Source organism: Littorina saxatilis, linkage group LG9 (assembly GCF_037325665.1).
Source record: "Littorina saxatilis isolate snail1 linkage group LG9, US_GU_Lsax_2.0, whole genome shotgun sequence".
Lineage (NCBI taxonomy): Eukaryota > Metazoa > Mollusca > Gastropoda > Littorinimorpha > Littorinidae > Littorina > Littorina saxatilis.
Genome location: NC_090253.1, coordinates 50,201,432 through 50,221,226, shown reverse-complemented (window position 1 = coordinate 50,221,226; position 19,795 = coordinate 50,201,432). Strand labels below are relative to the sequence as shown.

The window sequence follows — 19,795 nt, the reverse complement described above, 5'->3', positions numbered from 1 at the left end:
AATCTTTTAATTTGTTAATATCCTCCCCCGAAAGCAGCGTGTGGCAGCCTCAATGGCGGGGTCAAAACGGTCAAACACGTAAAAACCCACTCGTGCAAAAACATGAGTGAAACGCGGGTGGGAGTTTCAGCCCATGAACGGTGAAGAAAAAGAAGAAGAAGAAGAAGAAGAAGAAGAAAAAGAAGAAGAAGAAGAAAAAGAAATTAATATCCCAAAGACATGTTCACAACGAAACAGACTTTACCCACTAACAGCGCTAATATATAGGGGAAGGGCTCCTAATATGGACCATTTTTTGTTTCATGCTGATAACTAGCTTGTTTTCTTGCGAAGAAGTTTCCTTTTGTGTTTGGTAGTCCTTCTCTCTTAGGTTAACCGTTAGGCCTAATTAAAGTGAAATAGCTTTGATAGACATTCAGCAAAAATTAAATACAGAAAAAAATCACAAATGGTCCATATTAGGAGCCTGGGCGCCTAATATGGACCAGTGAAGCGGCCTTCACGAATCACTGTGAAAAGCCCCCTATATTTCAAAACTTGATAACATGATACAACTTAGTGTACAAGTCAGACTAATTAAAATATGATCTAAATTTATCTGTTTCGGGTTGATGAAAGCATTATTTGAAGCACACCAGGAAACTAAAGAAGCTTATCAAAAACAGAGTGAAAATAGGTGAAATTATCAACTTCCACGAAAAGAAGACTTTTTGTTACATTTTTTTTTAAATCTCGAGGGCTAGTTATAGGTTATTTCCAGCAAGCTTCTTAATAAATTAATGAAAATAGTCTTAAGCTTTCATTTTCTTCGATTTGTTGAAGGTGGTCCATATTAGGGGACTCGCACATACTTTGAAATGTTGCTATTATTTTTTTTTTGCAGTAGAAACTCGGGGTCAACACTGCTAAAATGTAACAAATACGGTCTTAGCTGTCATATATAGCAATTTTTGTGTGATAAAAGCTTTGGATGGGGACAGAAACGAGTCCGTTTAAGGCGGCAAATTTAGAGTGAACGCTGCCAAAAGTGAAAAAAAGAGAAAAAGCCTAACGGTTTTGAGATTTCTGTTTCTGCAACTGTTTTGACATGTGCAAGTTATCCAGAGAGGGTGAATACAGCGAATAAAACTTTTTTTGAGCGCTCTAGCGCCGTTAGTTTGTCAGAACAAGAGCTGGTCCATATTAGGAGCCGGTCCATATTAGGAGCCCTTCCCCTAGCTATCAGTTCCCGAGGTTATGGGTTGCTGTGCTAGACGGTAATGTGCCTCGTATTCATGCCACGAAGGGAGACAACTCCCATACTCACTCTCGAGTTTGTTTTCATCGGCAAGTGGTTGGAATGTGTTGAAGTTGACAAGCTTCCAGTTCCAGGGTCTTTTCAACATTTCTAAAGATCAGATTTTCAAAGATGGAAAGTGGAGAAGTGCGGGTGTTTCGCCCTTTCAAGGTAACGTATGATTTTATGATGTATTTGGAATGGTTCGTGGCTGGTTGTCGAAATTGAAAAGTGAAATGAAATTACAGATCAAGTTGAACTTTCCGCACCCACGCAACACTGGTATGCATTCTTTGAAGTTCAACAGTGAATCTATTGGCGAGAAGTTAACATGCTTAGCATAAACGTGGTTGTTATTTGTCTTTTTTGAAATTGTAGCCGACAGCGTCGAAAGCGGAGTGGGAATTGGAAACAAAATGTATGCAAGTCCGGACATACTGCCATTACTGTTCAAGCTCAAAGGAATCCATTGATATTTAAATCAAGCATTTTGTTGGTTCAACCTGCCATCATGAAGTGCAGTTAGATATGAGGTTCTTCCTGCTTTTAGGGACATTTATTTTTAACGCCTAGTATTCATGCAGTTCGATATGAAAAGTTGGACAGGTTTCACTCATGAATCATTGAAATTTGAATGAATTTGTAAAGCAATAATTGAATAAAGGCCCCGCAATACACTGGTTAGCAGGTTATGCAGGTGGCAACACTTGCTTTAAGCCTTATGAATTCTTATGCAGCGCCTTGCACGATAGAAGGGAAGTAACTCATTTTTGACCTGAGTTCAGAATGGGTCCAAAAAGTGTTCGAGACAATCTGCAAAATGTAATTTTAAAAATGATCAAAAAGGAGGAAAAGTGGTTACAAGTTTCAAAATTTGATTTTTTGTTGTTGATTTAAGCGTATTTCTAAATTAATCTAGGCCCTGGATGAAGGTATTATTCATAAACGAGCGTTGATCGACATGACCGTGGTGTTGTTTAAGCTATGGCCACATCTGAGTAACGTTTAAAGGCTAATATATTTTTTTTATGTGTACAAATTAAACCTACTTAGGGAAGTAAGTGTGCGACTCGAGCGCTGTCGCTTCCATTGCATTTTCTGTATTCTTTTTTTTTTGTTTTGACAAATGTAATAAAAAGTTATAGGGTCGGCCCCTAAAAATAGGGTAGGTCGGGTTACCGTAACCACACCTACTTTTTTTTTAGGCCTTAGAATAACCCCCAAAATCTGACATGAGTTTGGCCAGGATCTTGTACACTTTTCCGTGCGCACTTAGCTTAGTCTTAATTGTGATTGCGTACAATACATACAAAGGTGAATAAGGCACCATCGGGTCTGCACATAAGTTGACCTAGTGTAAGATCGGAAAAATCCACCCTTAGCCCACCAGGGGCGTCCGGAATTTGACCACACAACCTTCCGCATGGGAGGCCAGCAACTTATTCACAACTTCTGTCAATTGCTTCATTTGTGTGTTTCTATTATTCTTAATCTTGTTGTTCCAGCTGCTTGCAGTGATCATGAGCATCATCGCCTTTGTGCTGATGATAGTGTCGGTGGCGGGGCCGGACTGGATGGAGGTGTCGTTCCATCAGGGCGAGGCCAAGTCCTGGGGGCTGTGGTGGGACTGTTTCAAGGTCAACGGCTCCTTCCAGATGTGTGTGCAGACCGGTGAGTCACTGTCAGTATAGTATTTAAGTAAGACTGTTAGAGACAGTGTTAGTATAGTATTTAAGTAAGACTGTTAGAGACAGTGTTAGTATAGTATTTAAGTAAGACTGTTAGAGACAGTGTTAGTATAGTATTTAAGTAAGACTGTTAGAGACAGTGTTAGTATAGTATTTAAGTAAGACTGTTAGAGACAGTGTTAGTATAGTATTTAAGTAAGACTGTTAGAGACAGTGTTAGTATAGTATTTAAGTAAGACTGTTAGAGACAGTGTCAATATAGTATTTAAGTAAGACTGTTAGAGACAGTGTCAATATAGTATTTAAGTAAGACTGTTAGAGACAGTGTTAGTATAGTATTTAAGTAAGACTGTTAGAGACAGTGTTAGTATAGTATTTAAGTAAGACTGTTAGAGTCACTGTTAGTATAGTATTTAAGTAAGACTGTTAGAGACAGTGTTAGTATAGTATTTAAAGGCATAGAAAGCTGATGAATATACACGCTAATTGCTTTACCCAGAGCTGGAGACAGACTAAATTAAGTTCCCTGCAAAATATTGTGGTCTAGGAGCCCTTAAATGTTGAGATATTTGAATTTTTATTTTGATCTAGATGGTCCTATTTATAGATTTGGCAACACATGTAACGTTGATGCAAGGGAGCTAACACCGCGGCTTTGTTGACATCCTCACTTTTTCAGAGGCTAGAACAAGCTGTAATGCATGTATTATGGTCCGCGCATGGTGACATATCGTCATTATATGGTCTTATGGTGCGTTTGACATCGATTGTGGGCAAACTACACTTTGTAAACACGGGAGTGCGTTAGTATGCCTTTAAGTAAGACTGTTAGAGACAGTGTTTAAGCTATTGTGAGATGTAAACGATTTGAAAATAATCAAAAGAGAGAAACACGAAGTTGATTAAAGTTCACAACACCTTAGTGTTAACTAAACTTGTGAAAGCAAAAATGCCTGATTAAAATTGGAGGACAAGGGAGACGACTGTATTGTAACAAAGCAAAACAAAAAGGTACTTATTCAAGGTAAGAACTAAGATAGTTTCTGTTCAGGTTGTATTGAAAAAATAAAATTAAAAAAAGTTTTTTTCTTTGATTTGAAAGAAAGAAATACATGATTTAGATAAAAATTAAGATAATTAAATATATGGAAAGAAGGCAAACAATGTATTGAAGAAACAAAATAAAACTAACAAGTAAACACTCGGATCAAACAAAAACCAACAATTGGGAAGCATCTCTTTATGTGTACAGTGGAAACCCCCATTTTAATTTAAGACCTTCACAAATCTAAGAGAAAAAACAGGAGGTAAAATTACAGACCATTTGAACAGACATTCTTCTTCTTCTTCTGCGTTCGTGGGCTGAAACTCCCACGTTCACTCATGTTTTTGCACGAGTAGAATTTTACGTGCATGACCGTTTTTACCCCGCCATTTAGGCAGCCATACGCCGCTTTCGGAGGAAGCATGCTGGGTATTTTCGTGTTTCTATAACCCACCGAACTCTGACATGGATTACAGGATCTTTTTCGTGCGCACTTGGTATTGTGCTTGCGTGTACACACGAAGGGGGTTTAGTCACTAGCAGGTCTGCACATAAGTTGACCTGGGAGATCGGAAAAATCTCCACTCTTAACCCACCAGGCGGCAGCGACCGGGATTCGAACTCACGACCTCCCGATTAGGAGGCCGACGTCTTACCACCACGCCACTGCGCCCGTCCAACAGACAGTCTGAAAAAGCAAGATCTAAAAAAAAAACTGGGGAGGGGGGTGTCTTAAAAGGGGTTTCCACTGATCAAGTTTCTTGCTGAACCCAAATATGTTGGTTTAAACAATGTTTTATTTCTGTTTTATATTTTCATAAAATTTAAATAAATACAAAAACAAAACACAACAACAAAGCATGTGTGTGTATGGGGGGTGGGGTGTAACATTTTTATCTTGCTGTTTATTTTGTCATTTTTTTCAAACGGGGAGTGACTTTTATTTATTTTTTGTTTGTTTCCAGACTGGCTGTTTGCGTGTGGGGCGCTGGTGCTGATAGGACTAATCTGCATGCTGGTGGCGTCCATTCTGGGCTGCATCGGTCTCTGCACACACAAACGCTTGCTCTACGTCGCCGCCGGTGCCATCAGCATCTTTTCAAGTAAGCTGAAGCTTTTTTTCTGCTTTGATTGTAAGGGGCTCAGAACTCGTAGGTTTGTGCCATATCGCCGTCATCCTGGAATTTTTGGGTAACTCATAATTTCAGCTGAAGACCCAAACCGATTATTTTTATTATGAAATAGTGTTTATATTTGTACCTGGTATGGATAGAAAGATAAAAGAATGTTAAATCATATATTGTCCATTGTATTTTAGAGAATGTTTCTCATTGAGAATGATTCACTAAGTCTGAAGCGCAAAAACATCAAACTCGCCAAGAATCAAGTGACGCCAAAATTCCAGGATGACGATATTTCATCCTTATTATTATTTATGCATTAGATTGATTTTGAGTTGGAGGAAAATTAGAAGAAAACCTGGCACAAGAGTCCATCCAGACTTAATGCTAAGTCATTTACTACATGAATTCAATCCCTGCTTTTATTCTGTGTCTGTGAGTGAAACATATGATCTGGATGGGTTTGTTTGTACATCTGACTCTCAGCTGCAATTATTCAATTCAGGTTAAGTTGAATCATGAACATGTACTGATGTAGAAAAGAGCAAGCAAGTGGTTTTCACAAATAAAGTATGAGAAGAGTGGGTTTTGCCTGGAATTATCATGAAGAGGATATGGATATAAAAAATGTAAAATAATTTTGTGTTTTTAAACAGTTGTGCTCCAGATTATCTGCCTGATTATCTACCCTGTCAAGTTCACAGAAGAGGTTAGTTACCCCACATACTTCTTCTCTCTCCCTCTCCCTCTCCCTCCTTTTCCATCTCTCTCTCTCTCCCAGTCTTTCTCTCCCTTTCCCTCCCTTTCCCTCTCTCGCACTCACTGTCTCCAGTTTTGTTTTTCATAAATATAATCACATTTTAAGACAAGGTTGTTGCATTGTCCAGTTGATAAGTTTTGTCAATTTGTTTGTTTGTATCATCAACTTTTTTTTGTATAAAGTAAAAGTAAAATCGTTTTGCTATGGTTTACAATTCTTGCGTTAGTTTCTGCACTCATTTACTCAGACTTTCTCGCGATGGAGAACTTGCAAGCAATGATGTCACCAATCATATTCCTTCAATTTGTATTTTTTTTTTGTAAATCATGTTAATATTCATAAATAAAAATAAATAAAAAATTCCTCCACAGGTAAAGGATGACAAACACAACAGAGCCGAGACGCAGCGCTTTGACCTTGACTGGACATATGGGGTCGCCTGGGGTGCCGTCTGCTTCATGATCGGGGCGGCCATCTTGTTTCTCATCAAGGTCGACGAGACGCAGGAAGTGACACAGCAAAAGGACAACACACCGCCACCCTACTACCTTAATTATACGCGGGCTTGAATGCCCGGGGCCAGTTGCTGAAAGTGATCACAAATCTTTGCACATGTGTGAGAAACAAATTCTTTGTTTTGACTTCAACCTGTCGCAGGCATTTTTGTGTATTTTTCACAAGAAGAGGTGGGTGTGATAATAATTCTTTGACTGATGTCAATATGTCGCAGAATTTTTTGTGTATTTTTCACAAGAAGAGGTGGGTGGGAATAATTCTTTGACTTTACGTCACTATGTCACAGACATTTTTGTGCACTTTTCTCAAGAAGTGGGGAGGCAGTGCAAAGATCTCTGCGGTAAAATGAAAGGAGGGGTGGTGGGGGAGGGTATGGAGAAGGAAGAAAATGTTTAGTAAAAGTGAGAAGAAGAGGCGGATTCCTCCGAAAACGGCGTATGGCTGCCTAAATGGCAGGGTAAAAAACGGTCATACACGTAAAATTCCACTCGTGCAAAAAACTAGAGTGTACATGGGAGTTTCAGCCCACGAACGCAGAAGAAGAAGAAGAAGAAGAGGCGGATTTGTTGTACCATCTTTGTAATGCTTAACGACATAAATCTTTCTTGCTTTGATATCTGCAGATATTTGCAAGCAGAAAGTGTCGCAAGGTAACTATGTAACAGACACTAATATTCTATCTTTTTATTTTAAATAAAATAATGAAAATAATCTTGAGTACACAAGATGATTTTGATAATCCCTTACACCTTCACTAACCTTGTTCTTGACTAAAAAAATAAAGGTCAACGGCTATGAGTGTTTTGTTTCGTAAGAACAAATCTGTGGATTAGTTTGTAAGTGAACAGATTTTATTTTCCATTAAATGTGATTAGAATATCTTTTGTCCCTTTTCATGCAAAATGCTAACGAAGCCTTGTTGCCTTTAGCTTTGTTCTGTCTGATGTTTCAAACCAAAATGTTTTTTTAAATTATTTTATCAAACGACATGCTACGACCTTGCTATTCAAGTGTCGTAGCTTTTTACCTCCGCTGCATTCTCTCAAAGTCCTGTCTTTCTGTAATACTGTGGAACCCCCCTTTTAAGACCCTGTTTTTTCAACTTTCTGTTCATAGCCCTTGTTAACATACCCCCATTTTAAGACTCTCTCTCCTTTTTACATTTAGTCAAGTTTTGACTAAATGTTTTAACACAAAAGAGGGAATCGAGACGAGGGTCGTGGTGTGTGTGTGTGTGTGTCTGTGTCTGTGTGTGTCTGTGCGTGTGTGTGTAGAGCGATTCAGACTAAACTACTGGACCGATCTTTATGAAATTTGACATGAGAGTTCCTGGGAATGATATCCCCGGACGTTTTTTTTATTTTTTTTGATAAATACCTTTGATGACGTCATATCTGGCTTTTTGTAAAAGTTGAGGCGGCACTGTCACACCCTCATTTTTCAATCAAATTGATTGACATTTTGGCAAAGCAATCTTCCACGAAGGCCGGACTTTGGTATTGCATTTCAGCTTGGTGGCTTAAAAACTAATGAATGGGTTTGGTCATTAAAATTCGGAAACTTGTAATTAAAACTATGTTTTTATTAAATGATCCAAAAATAATTTCATCTTATTCTTCGTCATTTTCTGATTCCAAAAACATATACATATGTTATATTTGAATTACAAACAAGCTCTGAAAATTAAAAATATGAAAATTATGATTAAAATTAATTTTCGAAAATCGATTTAAAAACAATTTCATCTTATTCCTTGTCGGTCCCTGATTCCAAAAACATATAGATATGATATGTTTGGATTAAAAACAAACTCAGTAAGCTAAAAAGAATAGACATACAGAAAAGCATGTTATCCTGCTCAGCGCGACCACTACCGCACTATTCTGCATGGCTTGTCGATTTCACTGCCTTTGCCACGAGCGGTGGACTGACGAAACTACGAGTATGTGGTCTTGGTGAAAAAAGCAGTACGTTCAGTTTCAATCTGTGAGTTCGACAGCTTGATAAATGTTGTTATTTCGCCTTAGGCGACTTGTTAAGACTTGATTTTCTCAGGTTTTTGGAGGTCTTAAAAGGGGGGTTCCACTGTAACCATGCCTTTTTATGTGTGATGGACGTGGTGTCTTTCTTTGCACAAATGCAAAAGGGAGGTTTTTTCCTGTATAAATATTGACTTGAACATCATTTTATCCATATTTTTACCATTTCAAAGAACATTAGTGTGTAGGCAAAGGTAGCTCTAGTTTATAATTAACCGACTCTTGCCTGTTCGCTAGATAAGCTGCTGTTGTAGATAAAATGAAGTTCAGCTGTTTACAATAAATAGTTTCCTAGTTTTGTGATTAATTTTGTTGCTTGATTTTGTTGTCTGAGGACAGTTGAACAAATTGATCGCTGGTTAGAAGAATCACATATCAATAATGAAAAGTATTTTTTAAGTACATCATAAATGTATTGCATACAATGAAATGTGTAACTTGTAACATCTGAGCAGTTGTTACAAGCAGAAAAAAAGTTGTTCTTGTTTTCGGTTGATGTCACAATTTCTTGCCGTTTTTGGTGCTTGTTGGAAAGATATTCTAAAGTCGCGTTTTTTATCGTTGGTGAATATTTTTGTGTGGTCAATGTTCTTGTTTTTGACTACAAGATCTGTTGGTGTTCTGAAGAAGGGAGAAGCCAGTTGTGATTAACATATTTACATGTTGTTGTTATCAGTAGGCTCATATCAATGTGTTCTCCAATTCGATGTTGTTGTTTATTAGTTTAAGACAGGATTTAGAATCTCAATTGATCCTTTAACATCATGACTTGATTAGTCATGATACTACATTGTATATATATATGCCTTGAAACACTAGTTTGCAATTTTTTGTTCTTTGCAGTTATTATTTCTTTGATATTTTAGTGTTTGTAGGCATCTGCTTTGCATGATTTGATTTTAAAACTCATTATCTTTTACACTTGTAATCTTTTTTATAGTATGTTCATGATTTTGCTGGATCTGTTCAGCTGATCTGAAAATATATCTTAATGGCAACAATTAGTAGTTTGCTTAGAATTGTTGGCACATTTTTCATTTTTACGCCATGCTTTCTCATCTGAGCACTCATAGGTTGTTTGTTTTTTTAGAAACAAGTCAACTCTGTATCGTCTGCAAAAAGAAAAAAATACTCAACAAAACTAATACTTTTAATATTTGAACATGACTTTATATCTTGCCTATTTCACTACATTCATGGTGTTTCCTAAAATAAACATGAAATATAAATGTTTGTAACAAATATTTGTTACAGTTAGTTGTTACCATTTGGGATTTGAGCTCTAATAATTATCTTTTATTTTTATTTTTGTTGATATATGGCACAAGACAAAAATCTGATGAGGCTGAAGCTGCAGTAGGATTTTTTAATCAGGTCTCTCAGTGCGCATATTTTGTGTTATGTTTTGATTGTCAACACAATTTGGTGATTTGAGTAAAAAAAACAAAGCTCAGAATCAAGGGTATGTTTTGTGGAGAGAGGAGACCAACAAAAGCTATGTGTGGTGTTTTCAATTATGTTTTGAATAACAAACGATGATGAGTAAAAATAATTAGGTGAGACTATAGGCCTTATTTATTTACGTGTGCTTTCTTTACTCTTGCCTTTAGTTTTCTTGGTGCTTGTATATATCATTCCAAGTGTTTGCCGTGTTTAATTCTTTGGCATTAAGTGTAGTCATGCTGTTTTAGCACTATAATTATTTGGTTTTACATGGTTTGATTGTATGCTATATAATACACGGTTGTTATTCCGCATATAATCTAATATTTATTTCACGTGTGTTTCACTTTTTCTTTGCTGTTGTTTTAATTCTTTTTAAAAACAGCATTACTTGAATTTACATTGTTTTGGGTCTTCAAAGCTTGTGAAAACTCATTCTTGGTTTTTGATGTTTTATTCTTTTACATCATCATGAAATTTACATTCATGTACAGCCTGTTCCAAAAGAAACGCAACCAACCTGTTTGCAAAATCAAAGTGCAAAATTTATTTTGCAAATAATATTTCATGAAGTTACATACGTGACGACATAGGGACAACTCAAACACACGACACACAACAAATTAGACAGCTGTCTGCCGAGCGTTTTTAATTGGTCACCAGTTACCGCCCTCTAATGTGGAGAGGGTGAAATTAACATCGCACGTGAACAGTGCCCACGTGTTTGTGAATGGATCAAGTTTCAACTGAGCTGGCAATACAGTAGACAATAGCAGTGACTTCTTCAGCTGGACTGACGGCAGAATGCCTCGTTTGTCTAAAAATGAAAGAGAGCGTGCTATTGGCATGCTTGCCGCTGGCCAAACGGCCCAAGCAGTCACTGAGTCAGGTCATGAATGTTCACAAATCCACCATTTCTCGTCTAGTCATTCGGTTGAGGGTGACAGGTAGCACAGATGATACTCCCAGGTCAGGACGGCCTTCCGCCCTCACTGCTCGACAAGAACGCTTCATTGTGCGAAGTTACCGCCAAAATCCCTTCCAAAGTGCAAGAGCAGTAGGGAGACAGACTGTTAATGCCCAAGGAAGAGTCACAAGCCCGCAGACTATCTCAAGGGTGCTTAGAAGAAGCAATTTGCGTTGCCGGAGACCTTATCGAGGCCAGATCTTGACACAACGACACCGTCTGCTCCGCCGAAACTGGACAACAGCCCATAGAAACTGGCGACGAGAATGGGATTCTGTGGTTTTCAGTGACGAGTGTCAGATCAACCTACATTGCACTGACCACAGAGTGCAGAAAAGGGACATAAATTGTGCTTCAATTGTCATTGTTTTCCACTTTTATTGTTAAACCTGTTTTGTTCCACATGTTGTGATTTGGAAATGTACCAAAAATGAAATATGTAACTTCATGAAATATTATTTGCGAAATAAATTTTGCACTTTGATTTTGGAAACAGGTTGGTTGCGTTTCTTTTGGAACAGGCTGTATATGAAAATATGAAAACAGCTAGCTACAAACCTTTGTGAAAACTCATTGTTGATGTTACAGTATGAGTTTGGATATTTCTAAAATGCTAAGTGGCAGAAAAGTTGTCAGCTATGGTTAACAGTAACAAACATTGTAGTACAATTTTGGAGATAAAAACATTTTCTTGCATCTAACTACATGCACAAATAATTGCACCTCTTGATAGAAAGGTTATTGTTTGCACTGTTCAGTTAAATCTAGACACTTCTGGTTTTCATGTTTATGAAACAAAATTAAAATGAGATTTAATAATAGTAACATCTCAAGGAGAAAATTTACAACTTTGGATAAAATGGAAGTTTGAAATCAATAAGAAAGGTCAGTATTTTCAAAACCTTGTTTTTTTCATTTAGTGCTGCTGTGTCTAAATTATCATACAATTGTGCCATGGTACGTGTTGTATACTGTAATACATTTCAATTTAAGATATTAAATGGAAGCGAGGGGGAAATCTGAAATACTTGCCATTCTGTGAATATTTTGTTTTTTTCAAACTGTCTCAGTTGTTTGGGGAGTCGTTTCTGTTACAATGGTTTTATGCCTGTTTTCGGTGCATAATCACATTTACACCTTCTGTTGTTTCTGTTTATCTGCCTGGATGGTAGTATTTGAAGTGTTGGTATATATATGTATCAACACATTTCACTCTCTCTGTTTTTGGTGCTTATGCAATAATAAGACAAGTTCATTTTGCATGTCTTGCTGTAAAGTGATGCGGCACTATCTGCTTACGGTCAGTGAAAGACCGGAGATATTCTTTGTGGGAAAAGTATACCTTATTCGCTTCCAATTCTTGTTGCTTTTGCATGTTGAGTTTTTACATTTTGTTGTGTTGTTTGCACAGAATTGGTAGCATGGGTAAGTTAGATATTAATGTAGATGATTTTTATGTCAAATATATGTCAGTCTTATTCAGTACATGTACCTTCTTTCTTATGTGATTGTAACCCATTACGTAAGCCAGCACACACATGTCAAAACTTTGGACTAAGAGCCTTCTTTAACTTGAACACACATGAAAATTCTATATATCATGGCGAGTGGGAATTTTTGTTGATAAATGTTATAGCTGACATCCGCGTTCACATAAGAAATCAGTTCATCAAAACATCCCCACTGGCAGGGTGGACTTAAATATGTATCACACATGGAGAACTATGCATTTACTTTGTTTACAAACACATTACTTTGGCAGATAAAGCGTTAGTTTTAAGCCTGACGGTTTACTTTCGTTTATAAACACATTACTTCCGCAGATGAAATGTTTATTTTAAGAACGACAATTTGCTTTTGTTTCTAATATTATAAAGTGTTGGTTTTAAGCCTTACAGTTTACTTTTGTTTATAAACACAATACTTCCGCATATCAAGAGTTGGTTTTCAGCCCACAATTTGCTTTTGTTTTCAAACATATTACTTCGGCAGATAAAGTTAATTGTTTTAAACTTGATTTAATTTTACTTTCTTTACAAACACATTACTTCCGCAGACAAAGTGTTGGTTTTAAGCTTGACTGTTTATTTTTGTTTACACACATATTACTTTGGTAGATGAAGCGTTGTTTTTAAGCATGACTGTTTACTTTTCTTTTACAAACACATCACTTTGGCAGATCAAGCATTCTAGTTTTTAACTTGTCTGTTCACTTTTGTTTACTACTGTATTACTTTGGCAGATAAACATTGTTTTCCTACAAAGTTGTGTACTTATATCACCTGTCGAATTTTAAAAATGTTTGTCCATGAGTTGTGATTACAGTTTACACCTATTTTGGCCGGTTGATTGAGTGGGTAAAATAATCGCCCTATTTTATGCGAATTTTCCCCGTGCTGTCTTCAACATCATTCCAACGAAGGAAAATATTTAGCTTCCAACTGTTACTATAAAGAATAATTTAAAAAGATCTTTCATCTGAGCAGTGATCTATCTTCCCTGTATGCTTTTTCATGCTGAGAAAAGTGTCGCAAGCAATGAAACTCATGGCTGTCTGAGATATACCCTTACACAAATAAAAAGGGTTGACGATTCACAGCATAATCACTTAAATGTTTCACTTGTTTGTTTGTTTGTTTATTTGTTGCTTAACGTCCAGCCGACTACGCAGAGCCATATCAGGACGAGGAAGGGGGGGATGAAGGGGGCCACTTGTCAAGCGATTCCTGTTTACAAATGCACTAACCCATTACTTGTGTCCCAGCAGGCTTTAGTAAAACTAAATTAATACCTACTGGAAGATTACCAGTTTCCAGTATGTTAAAATAGGCTTAACCTATCTACTGCTGGACTTACATCAGAACACTAACAGATTAAACTATACATGAATCGCGAGACAAGCGGCAAGAGAAGAGATTTTTGGAAAAAATACAGGTGAATGAGCAAGAAGGCAGAAAAAAGAAAAGAATTCATGAAGAAAAAGAGAGCATGACAGGAAAGAGGAACCAAAAATCTACCTAACAGCAAACTAGAAAGCTCCTGCGGTTCCAAAAACAGGAGGGGCTTTTAATTTCATAACCGCAGTGCCCCACTGCGGGAAATGTTTCACTACAGCGTGTACTGCTAACTGTTACAACTTGGTAACACCTCGTGCAAAAATATCACTACAGTTTGTGAAATGACTCAAGACTTCTTTTCAGTGCAATTTCATGGTGCATTCTCATTATTTTCCAAGTGATAATTAAATATCACACCTTTTGTCCCACACAAAAAATGAAGTTGTCAACCTCAAGGTTAGGAATTGTGTTGTGCCTGTATCGACAATTACTACCTGATAACAGCGCATACCCCTTATCACTGCAATTTTTGAAACTACAACAACAACAACAAAAATTGTCCTGCATTATTTAACTTGCCTTGTTTCTTTCTGCTTTCCCATTAATCTTTGAGTGAAAATTACCACTCTTTTGGTCCCAAATCAGTGACAATAGGTAGTTTGCCTGCCACTGAGTTAGAATTTGTGTTGTGCAAAAGCAATAAAATGCAATATGGGCTAGAGAATAGATGATAATCAAAAATAAATCTGTCAAGTTTTTATGGGTGGTGGACGAGTTGGTTTTCCTTGCATTTCCATAGAAACACTGAGGCAAGCTACATGTGACATTGCAGGCTTGCCTCAGTGTTGCAATAGAAACAAGGGAAAGCAACTCTGTCACAACCGATAAACACTTGACAGAGTTATTTCCAAACTGATTATCTCTTGGGATTTGCCATTTTTCAAGGAGTTAGGACATCGACTGTCTTGATATTTTATGAGTTCTTGGTTGGTTCTAGGGTACTTCCAGTTTCAGCTGATGTGAACATTTTTGTTCTCTCTTCTTTAACACAATGCACGCACACTTACATGCTAAAATCTCTCTGTGTGATAAAAGCTGTGTATAGCAGTCAGAAGTGTTGATGTTATTGTACATGTATTGCATATTTAGTACATATATTATTATCTAAGTTATTATGGTAATACACTGCGTGGTTGTGTTCTTGCATGGATTTACATTCCTTTTTTTGCCGCTTTTTCTGCTGCTGTAGTTCACCTTTTAAAAAATGACATTAAAAAAATATTATATATGACACAAAATTCAGTGTTTTGTTTGAACTTACATTGTATGGCTGCTGTTTGAATGAGAATTGGCCTGTTTTGTTTTGCTTTGTCTTGTAAGTGTGTGTGTTTGAGAGAGAGGCTCTAAGTGATTTTATTGTGGTCAAACTTACATTGTATGGCTGCTGTCCGGATGAGAATTGGCTTGGTTTGTTTTGCTTTGTCTTGTTTGTGTTTGAGAGAGAGAGACAAACTGATTTTATTTTGTAGGCCAACGGCCCACTCCCACAAGTAAGGGATAAAAGGTGTAAACAAACACACACACAGCAAACAACAAGACACACGCATGCACACACACACACACAGCAAACAACAAGACACACGCATGCACACACACACAAGTAGAGAGAGAAAGAGAGCTTTTCTCGACGCTAAAACAACAGACTATCGTCTTCCATTTCTTACATTTATTCACAGGCAAATCTTTACCTATGTTCAATTTCAGTCTCTTCATCTTGTGCACACACACACACACATGCATGTGCACACACACACACGCACGCATGCGCACACACACACAAGAAGAAGGGAAGCAGCGTCGTTCAGGATCAATAAGCAAGCAACACTCACTCTTCCAAAAGTGTTGAACTCACTCTCACAGCAAATGAGGCAACACACTAACTCTTCCAATGGCAACAAACACACTCATAAAAAAACAATAAAAGTCCACAACATTTGCAGCAAATGTGGCAACACACTTACTCTTCCACCACTAATCAACTCCCACACTCGCAGCAAAAATCAGTAAAACACTCATTCTTATAAAACTGGAAAAACTCACTCTTACCGCAAAGTGGCAAAACACTGAGATCACTCTTACAAAAATTAATGAACTGACACTCTCACAGCAAACTTGCAAAGCAGAGATGAAAATGATGCACAAAGCCTTTGCGGAAGTGAAATGAAAACTGATGAATTCACAAACGTATCAACTCAAACAATCGCACTGAAGGTTCATTGGTTATGGGCTGCTGAAGAAGAGTTGACATTTAAAGTGCAACCTCAAACTGACCAGAGAAACCTTTGCTCTCAACACAATGCTGCCTATTGCATGGGTGGGAGTCCTTCCGCGTCAGAAAATGTTTCCTTCTTTGGGTGCGGGGGTAAGGGGGAGGGGGGGGTAAAGGCATTGGGGATGGGGGATAGGGTCACTGTTTCATTAACCTAACTTCAACAAAGCTGCCTATGGTTCAAATAAGTCTTCCTTCAGCTTATTAAAATGTAATTGTAAGTATGCTGCCGCCGAAATGCTCAAGATGCCACCGATGTGATCAAGAGAAAGTAGGTCAAATGAAAATCTATTCAAATTTGATGATGCCAATCAAATGAACAGTTGAAATTAATTCCATGCCCATGCCATAAATAACAAAATTTTCATTGGGAGGAGTTCATATTTCAACACAGAACCAACACTTTTTTGTCTGTGAAATAAAATTCCAAACATGGTGGAAAATGCTAAAATTTACAAACATAGAACTATCCCTGCTTCTGTATAATTCCTTGAAATTTTATTTTGTACCAGGGCTTGCTACACAGGCTGTTACCATCAAATTACCAGCACTGCTCAATACAGCGGAACCTCCATTTTAAGACAATTCCAATACCCCCCCCCCCCCCCCCCCCCCCCCCAACCTTCCCACTTTGCAAGACCCTGTTTTCGTTTGTTGATTTTTGTCTTCATGTCGTAAGAGGGGTGTTCCACTATATTCTTTTTTTTTGGAAGCAAATCAACGCATGGCAGCCTACATTTCATGCCAAATCATTTCATGCTAAATCATTTCATGCTAAATCAGCAATCTACCATGACTGGTTTGAATGTTGATATAATACTTGCTCAGATCTGACCACAGCATATACTCACAACCAAGTCTTTCTCCAACAAGATATCATTTTCCACAGCCATGAAGAAAATCAGAATGCTACATGATCAAATGGGGGGTCAAACTGTCAAACATGTGTCTGCACAAGTCAAGGTCACATGTCAAGGTGACCTGTCAAGGTCATACATGGAAACTGGCAATGTAGGCACAGTAACCTTGAACACTCTTAGAAAGACATCTCAACATTTCACCTGTACAGGGTGATATCTTCTACGTTCAAACCACCTAGAGGTGACACATAGCGGATATGAATGCTTCCACGGCCCAAAAGAGATGAATCTGCCATTTGTACTCACTACTGTCCTTGACTGCAATATACTTTAAGTGTTTCCATGGCATCAAAAGTCGAATGCATCTCTTGCAAATTTCCATGACAACAGTCTTCATCTTATCGGTTTCCACAGAAAGCAAGGTCACAACGCCTCTTGTAAATTTCCTTGACAACTGAGCCTTCACTTGTATCTGTTTCCACGTCAACAAGGTCACAATGACTGTCTTTTTAATCTCCATGACAGCAGTATTCACTTTATCTGTTTCCATGGAAACGAAGGTCATGTGTCCAAGGACTCCAACTGTTCTTGATACTCTGTGTACAGTCGCTGCCACCGAAGGTTTGCGCCGATGGTTGGAAGGATGCGTTTCAAAAACTCCCGCTTATTTGTGCCCTGAAAAACAGCAGGCAGTACAATAAAACATTGACATGATTGTATGCACAACATAAGGAAGATTTGTTGGGGTCAATTTCCTGAACTTTTTTAGGCTAGACCTGAAAGTTATGTTATAACTGTGTCAGGAATAACTAGTGATTGACAACCACCCACACCCCTCATTTTTCCTTCACTCTGCTGTACAAGTTGTTACTATAAAGCTGTACAGTTTAACATGAAATAATTAAGCACCCCAAAACACTCCCTGAAACATTAAACCCAACACAGCAGAGACCACTTGACTATACAATAAAGTCTTGCACTAACAAGAGATAATATTCCAGAGAGAAAAATCTGGTCTTGCCTACACTGCGGGATGGTTTTGGCAAGCCAAAGTATCCGTCCAAAGACACCTCAAGTGGTAGTTGCAATGAGTTTGTCAGTTTTCAGCCAGTAAATCACCAGAAATTACCAGTGAACATAATCCAGGAAAACTTAGCTATTGTTTGAGACCAGAGCAGGTCTGCCTACCCTCCAAGTGAAGCTTCAGGGACAAAGTTCTGTTGAAGATTAAAAGAAGTCGATTTTGCGCGAAGCGCAACAGTCGAGGTTGCGCGAAGCGCAAGCGAGCCGGCTAGGGGGGTCCGGGGGCATGCCCCCCCGGAAATTTTTTTTTGCCAAAAGGACACAATTGGTGCAATCTGGTGTCATTTTACCCTAACATTGCCTTCAAATCATCTTGCCAAACTTGAACATTGTCACTGTAAATGTCACTGAAAAAATGAAATTCAAACTTACAATATTTTGAAAGCTCTTCGCAATTTTTGAGTCTGGAAACATAAGTTTGACGCCTTTGCTCATTTTGTCTAATGTCGCCATCGGCAAATTCAGTTCCAGCACGAGGTCCACCATTTTAGTTTCGGCTCTTATCACGTCCATATCGTGGTTCGAAACATCACTAGCAGTTGGTCCTCTCTGGAAAAATCCAGTGATTTTACTAGTATTGGTGTTTGCCTTTTCGCGTGTTTCTTTATTCTTGATGTGATTCGGGCCTTCCACATGTCGTCGAATGTCATCAATGCCGCCAGATTTACAGCCGAATTCACTAACACAAATCGTGCACAAAACCTTCGTTTCGACACTTCCTGGCTTGATACACGGGTATGTCTCCGTATATTTCTCGATGTATTTCTGCGGACGCTTCATTTTTTTTGCAGGGTCATTATCGGTTTCACACACAGCGAGATTTTCTTTCCTTTTTGACGCCATCTTTTCTTCGACCTTTTCTTCTTGCAAGAAGTTGACGCGCATGCGTATTAGCTACAAAAAGCTGCTCGGCAATAGTCGGAACCCGCCTACGTCATTTCTCAGCTGTGACTTCGGCAATTTCCGGAAGTCATTCACCAGGCAATCTCTCTCGCTCACACTGTTGTGAGCGTGTTTGGAATTTTTTGGAGTTTCCGGGACGCATTTCGAACATCCGTATTTTCCGGAACACTTGATAAAATTTATTGATTTCCGGGACAAATACGGAAATTCCGTAACGGTAGGCAGACCTGCCAGAGTGAACCAGTGCACCGTTTGCTACTGGAATTAAAAAGAAAGCTAGTTACAGGAATGTTAAATTTAATCTAGATTTTGGAACTTGAGCAGTCGGTCCATTTTTGGATTCCTTTGCTTCTGGCTCTGATGAAGACGAGGGATCACACAAAAAGGACGTTGTATCCAATGAATTGTAATTCTGTTCTGCATACCAGTATTGTTGGTTGCCATGCCGATGCTCCTGAGCTGCGTGAGAAGATGGGCCCAAGGAGATCGTCGCACACAGTCCTCAGTTTTTCCTCCAGACCTGCAGCAAATATTCTCTACTTCAAAACACGATTCAGTCATGAGACATAAAGACGTTTTCTTGTGTGTGTTTTTTTGTTTTTCAAAATGAACACTATAAAATATGTAGAGAAACCACAGCTGATGGACATTGCATACACACATTTACACACCCCAATATTTTCTAAACAAATGTACATGAATCTGAAGAATGGGTTCTGAGGCTTTAAAATGTACCCAAAATGTTGGTATTTGGTATATCTTATTGTCCTTCAGGTTGCCATCCCTGGGGATAGTTTGCAACGACAGAATCATGCTACCCAATCACCCACCCCCTTCTCTTAATTTACACCAAAATCTCACTTCCGAGTTGATTTCCCGTGCTTTGCCAGTCTCATTTGCAGCTATGCAGAAAATACAGGCCTGAAAG

The 19,795-nt window shown here is 38.2% G+C and overlaps 2 protein-coding genes across 5 annotated transcripts in view; one reads left to right on the top strand and one right to left on the bottom strand.

Annotated features, from left to right (window-relative positions):
• The first annotated feature begins 1,313 nt into the window (after positions 1-1,313).
• Positions 1,314-14,236, top strand: LOC138976365 (transmembrane protein 47-like). Of its 2 annotated transcripts, XR_011458963.1 has the most exons (6): positions 1,314-1,447; positions 2,782-2,947; positions 4,975-5,112; positions 5,787-5,839; positions 6,262-6,820; positions 6,964-14,236. XR_011458963.1 is itself a non-coding variant. In XM_070349223.1 (5 exons), the coding sequence occupies exons 1-5, from the start codon at positions 1,409-1,411 to the stop codon at positions 6,457-6,459; spliced, it is 594 nt and encodes a 197-aa protein (XP_070205324.1). In that variant the 5' UTR covers positions 1,314-1,408; the 3' UTR covers positions 6,460-14,236. The 2 variants fall into 2 exon arrangements, 1 of the variants encoding a protein (XP_070205324.1); XM_070349223.1 differs by having other exon boundaries at positions 6,262-14,236.
• A 1,174-nt stretch (positions 14,237-15,410) lies between these two features.
• LOC138976363 (protein HIRA-like) overlaps positions 15,411-19,795 on the bottom strand; it is a 68,063-nt gene continuing 63,678 nt past the window's right edge. For all 3 annotated transcript variants that reach the window (XM_070349220.1, XM_070349222.1, XM_070349221.1), the window contains exons 25-26: positions 19,293-19,387; positions 15,411-17,556 (exon numbers count right to left, since the gene is read on the bottom strand). In XM_070349220.1, coding sequence (XP_070205321.1) covers positions 17,443-17,556; positions 19,293-19,387 — 209 coding nt within the window. In that variant the 3' untranslated portion in view covers positions 15,411-17,442. The remainder of the gene's footprint in view (positions 17,557-19,292; positions 19,388-19,795) is intronic.

Bases quoted from the DNA above. Each gene is read 5' to 3' on its own strand.
- LOC138976365 (XM_070349223.1), top strand. From the start codon at position 1,409: ATGGAAAGTGGAGAAGTGCGGGTGTTTCGCCCTTTCAAG. The intron at 5,113-5,786 runs GTAAGCTGAAGC...GTTTTTAAACAG, and splicing joins TGCCATCAGCATCTTTTCAA to TTGTGCTCCAGATTATCTGC. The intron at 5,840-6,261 runs GTTAGTTACCCC...ATTCCTCCACAG, and splicing joins CTGTCAAGTTCACAGAAGAG to GTAAAGGATGACAAACACAA.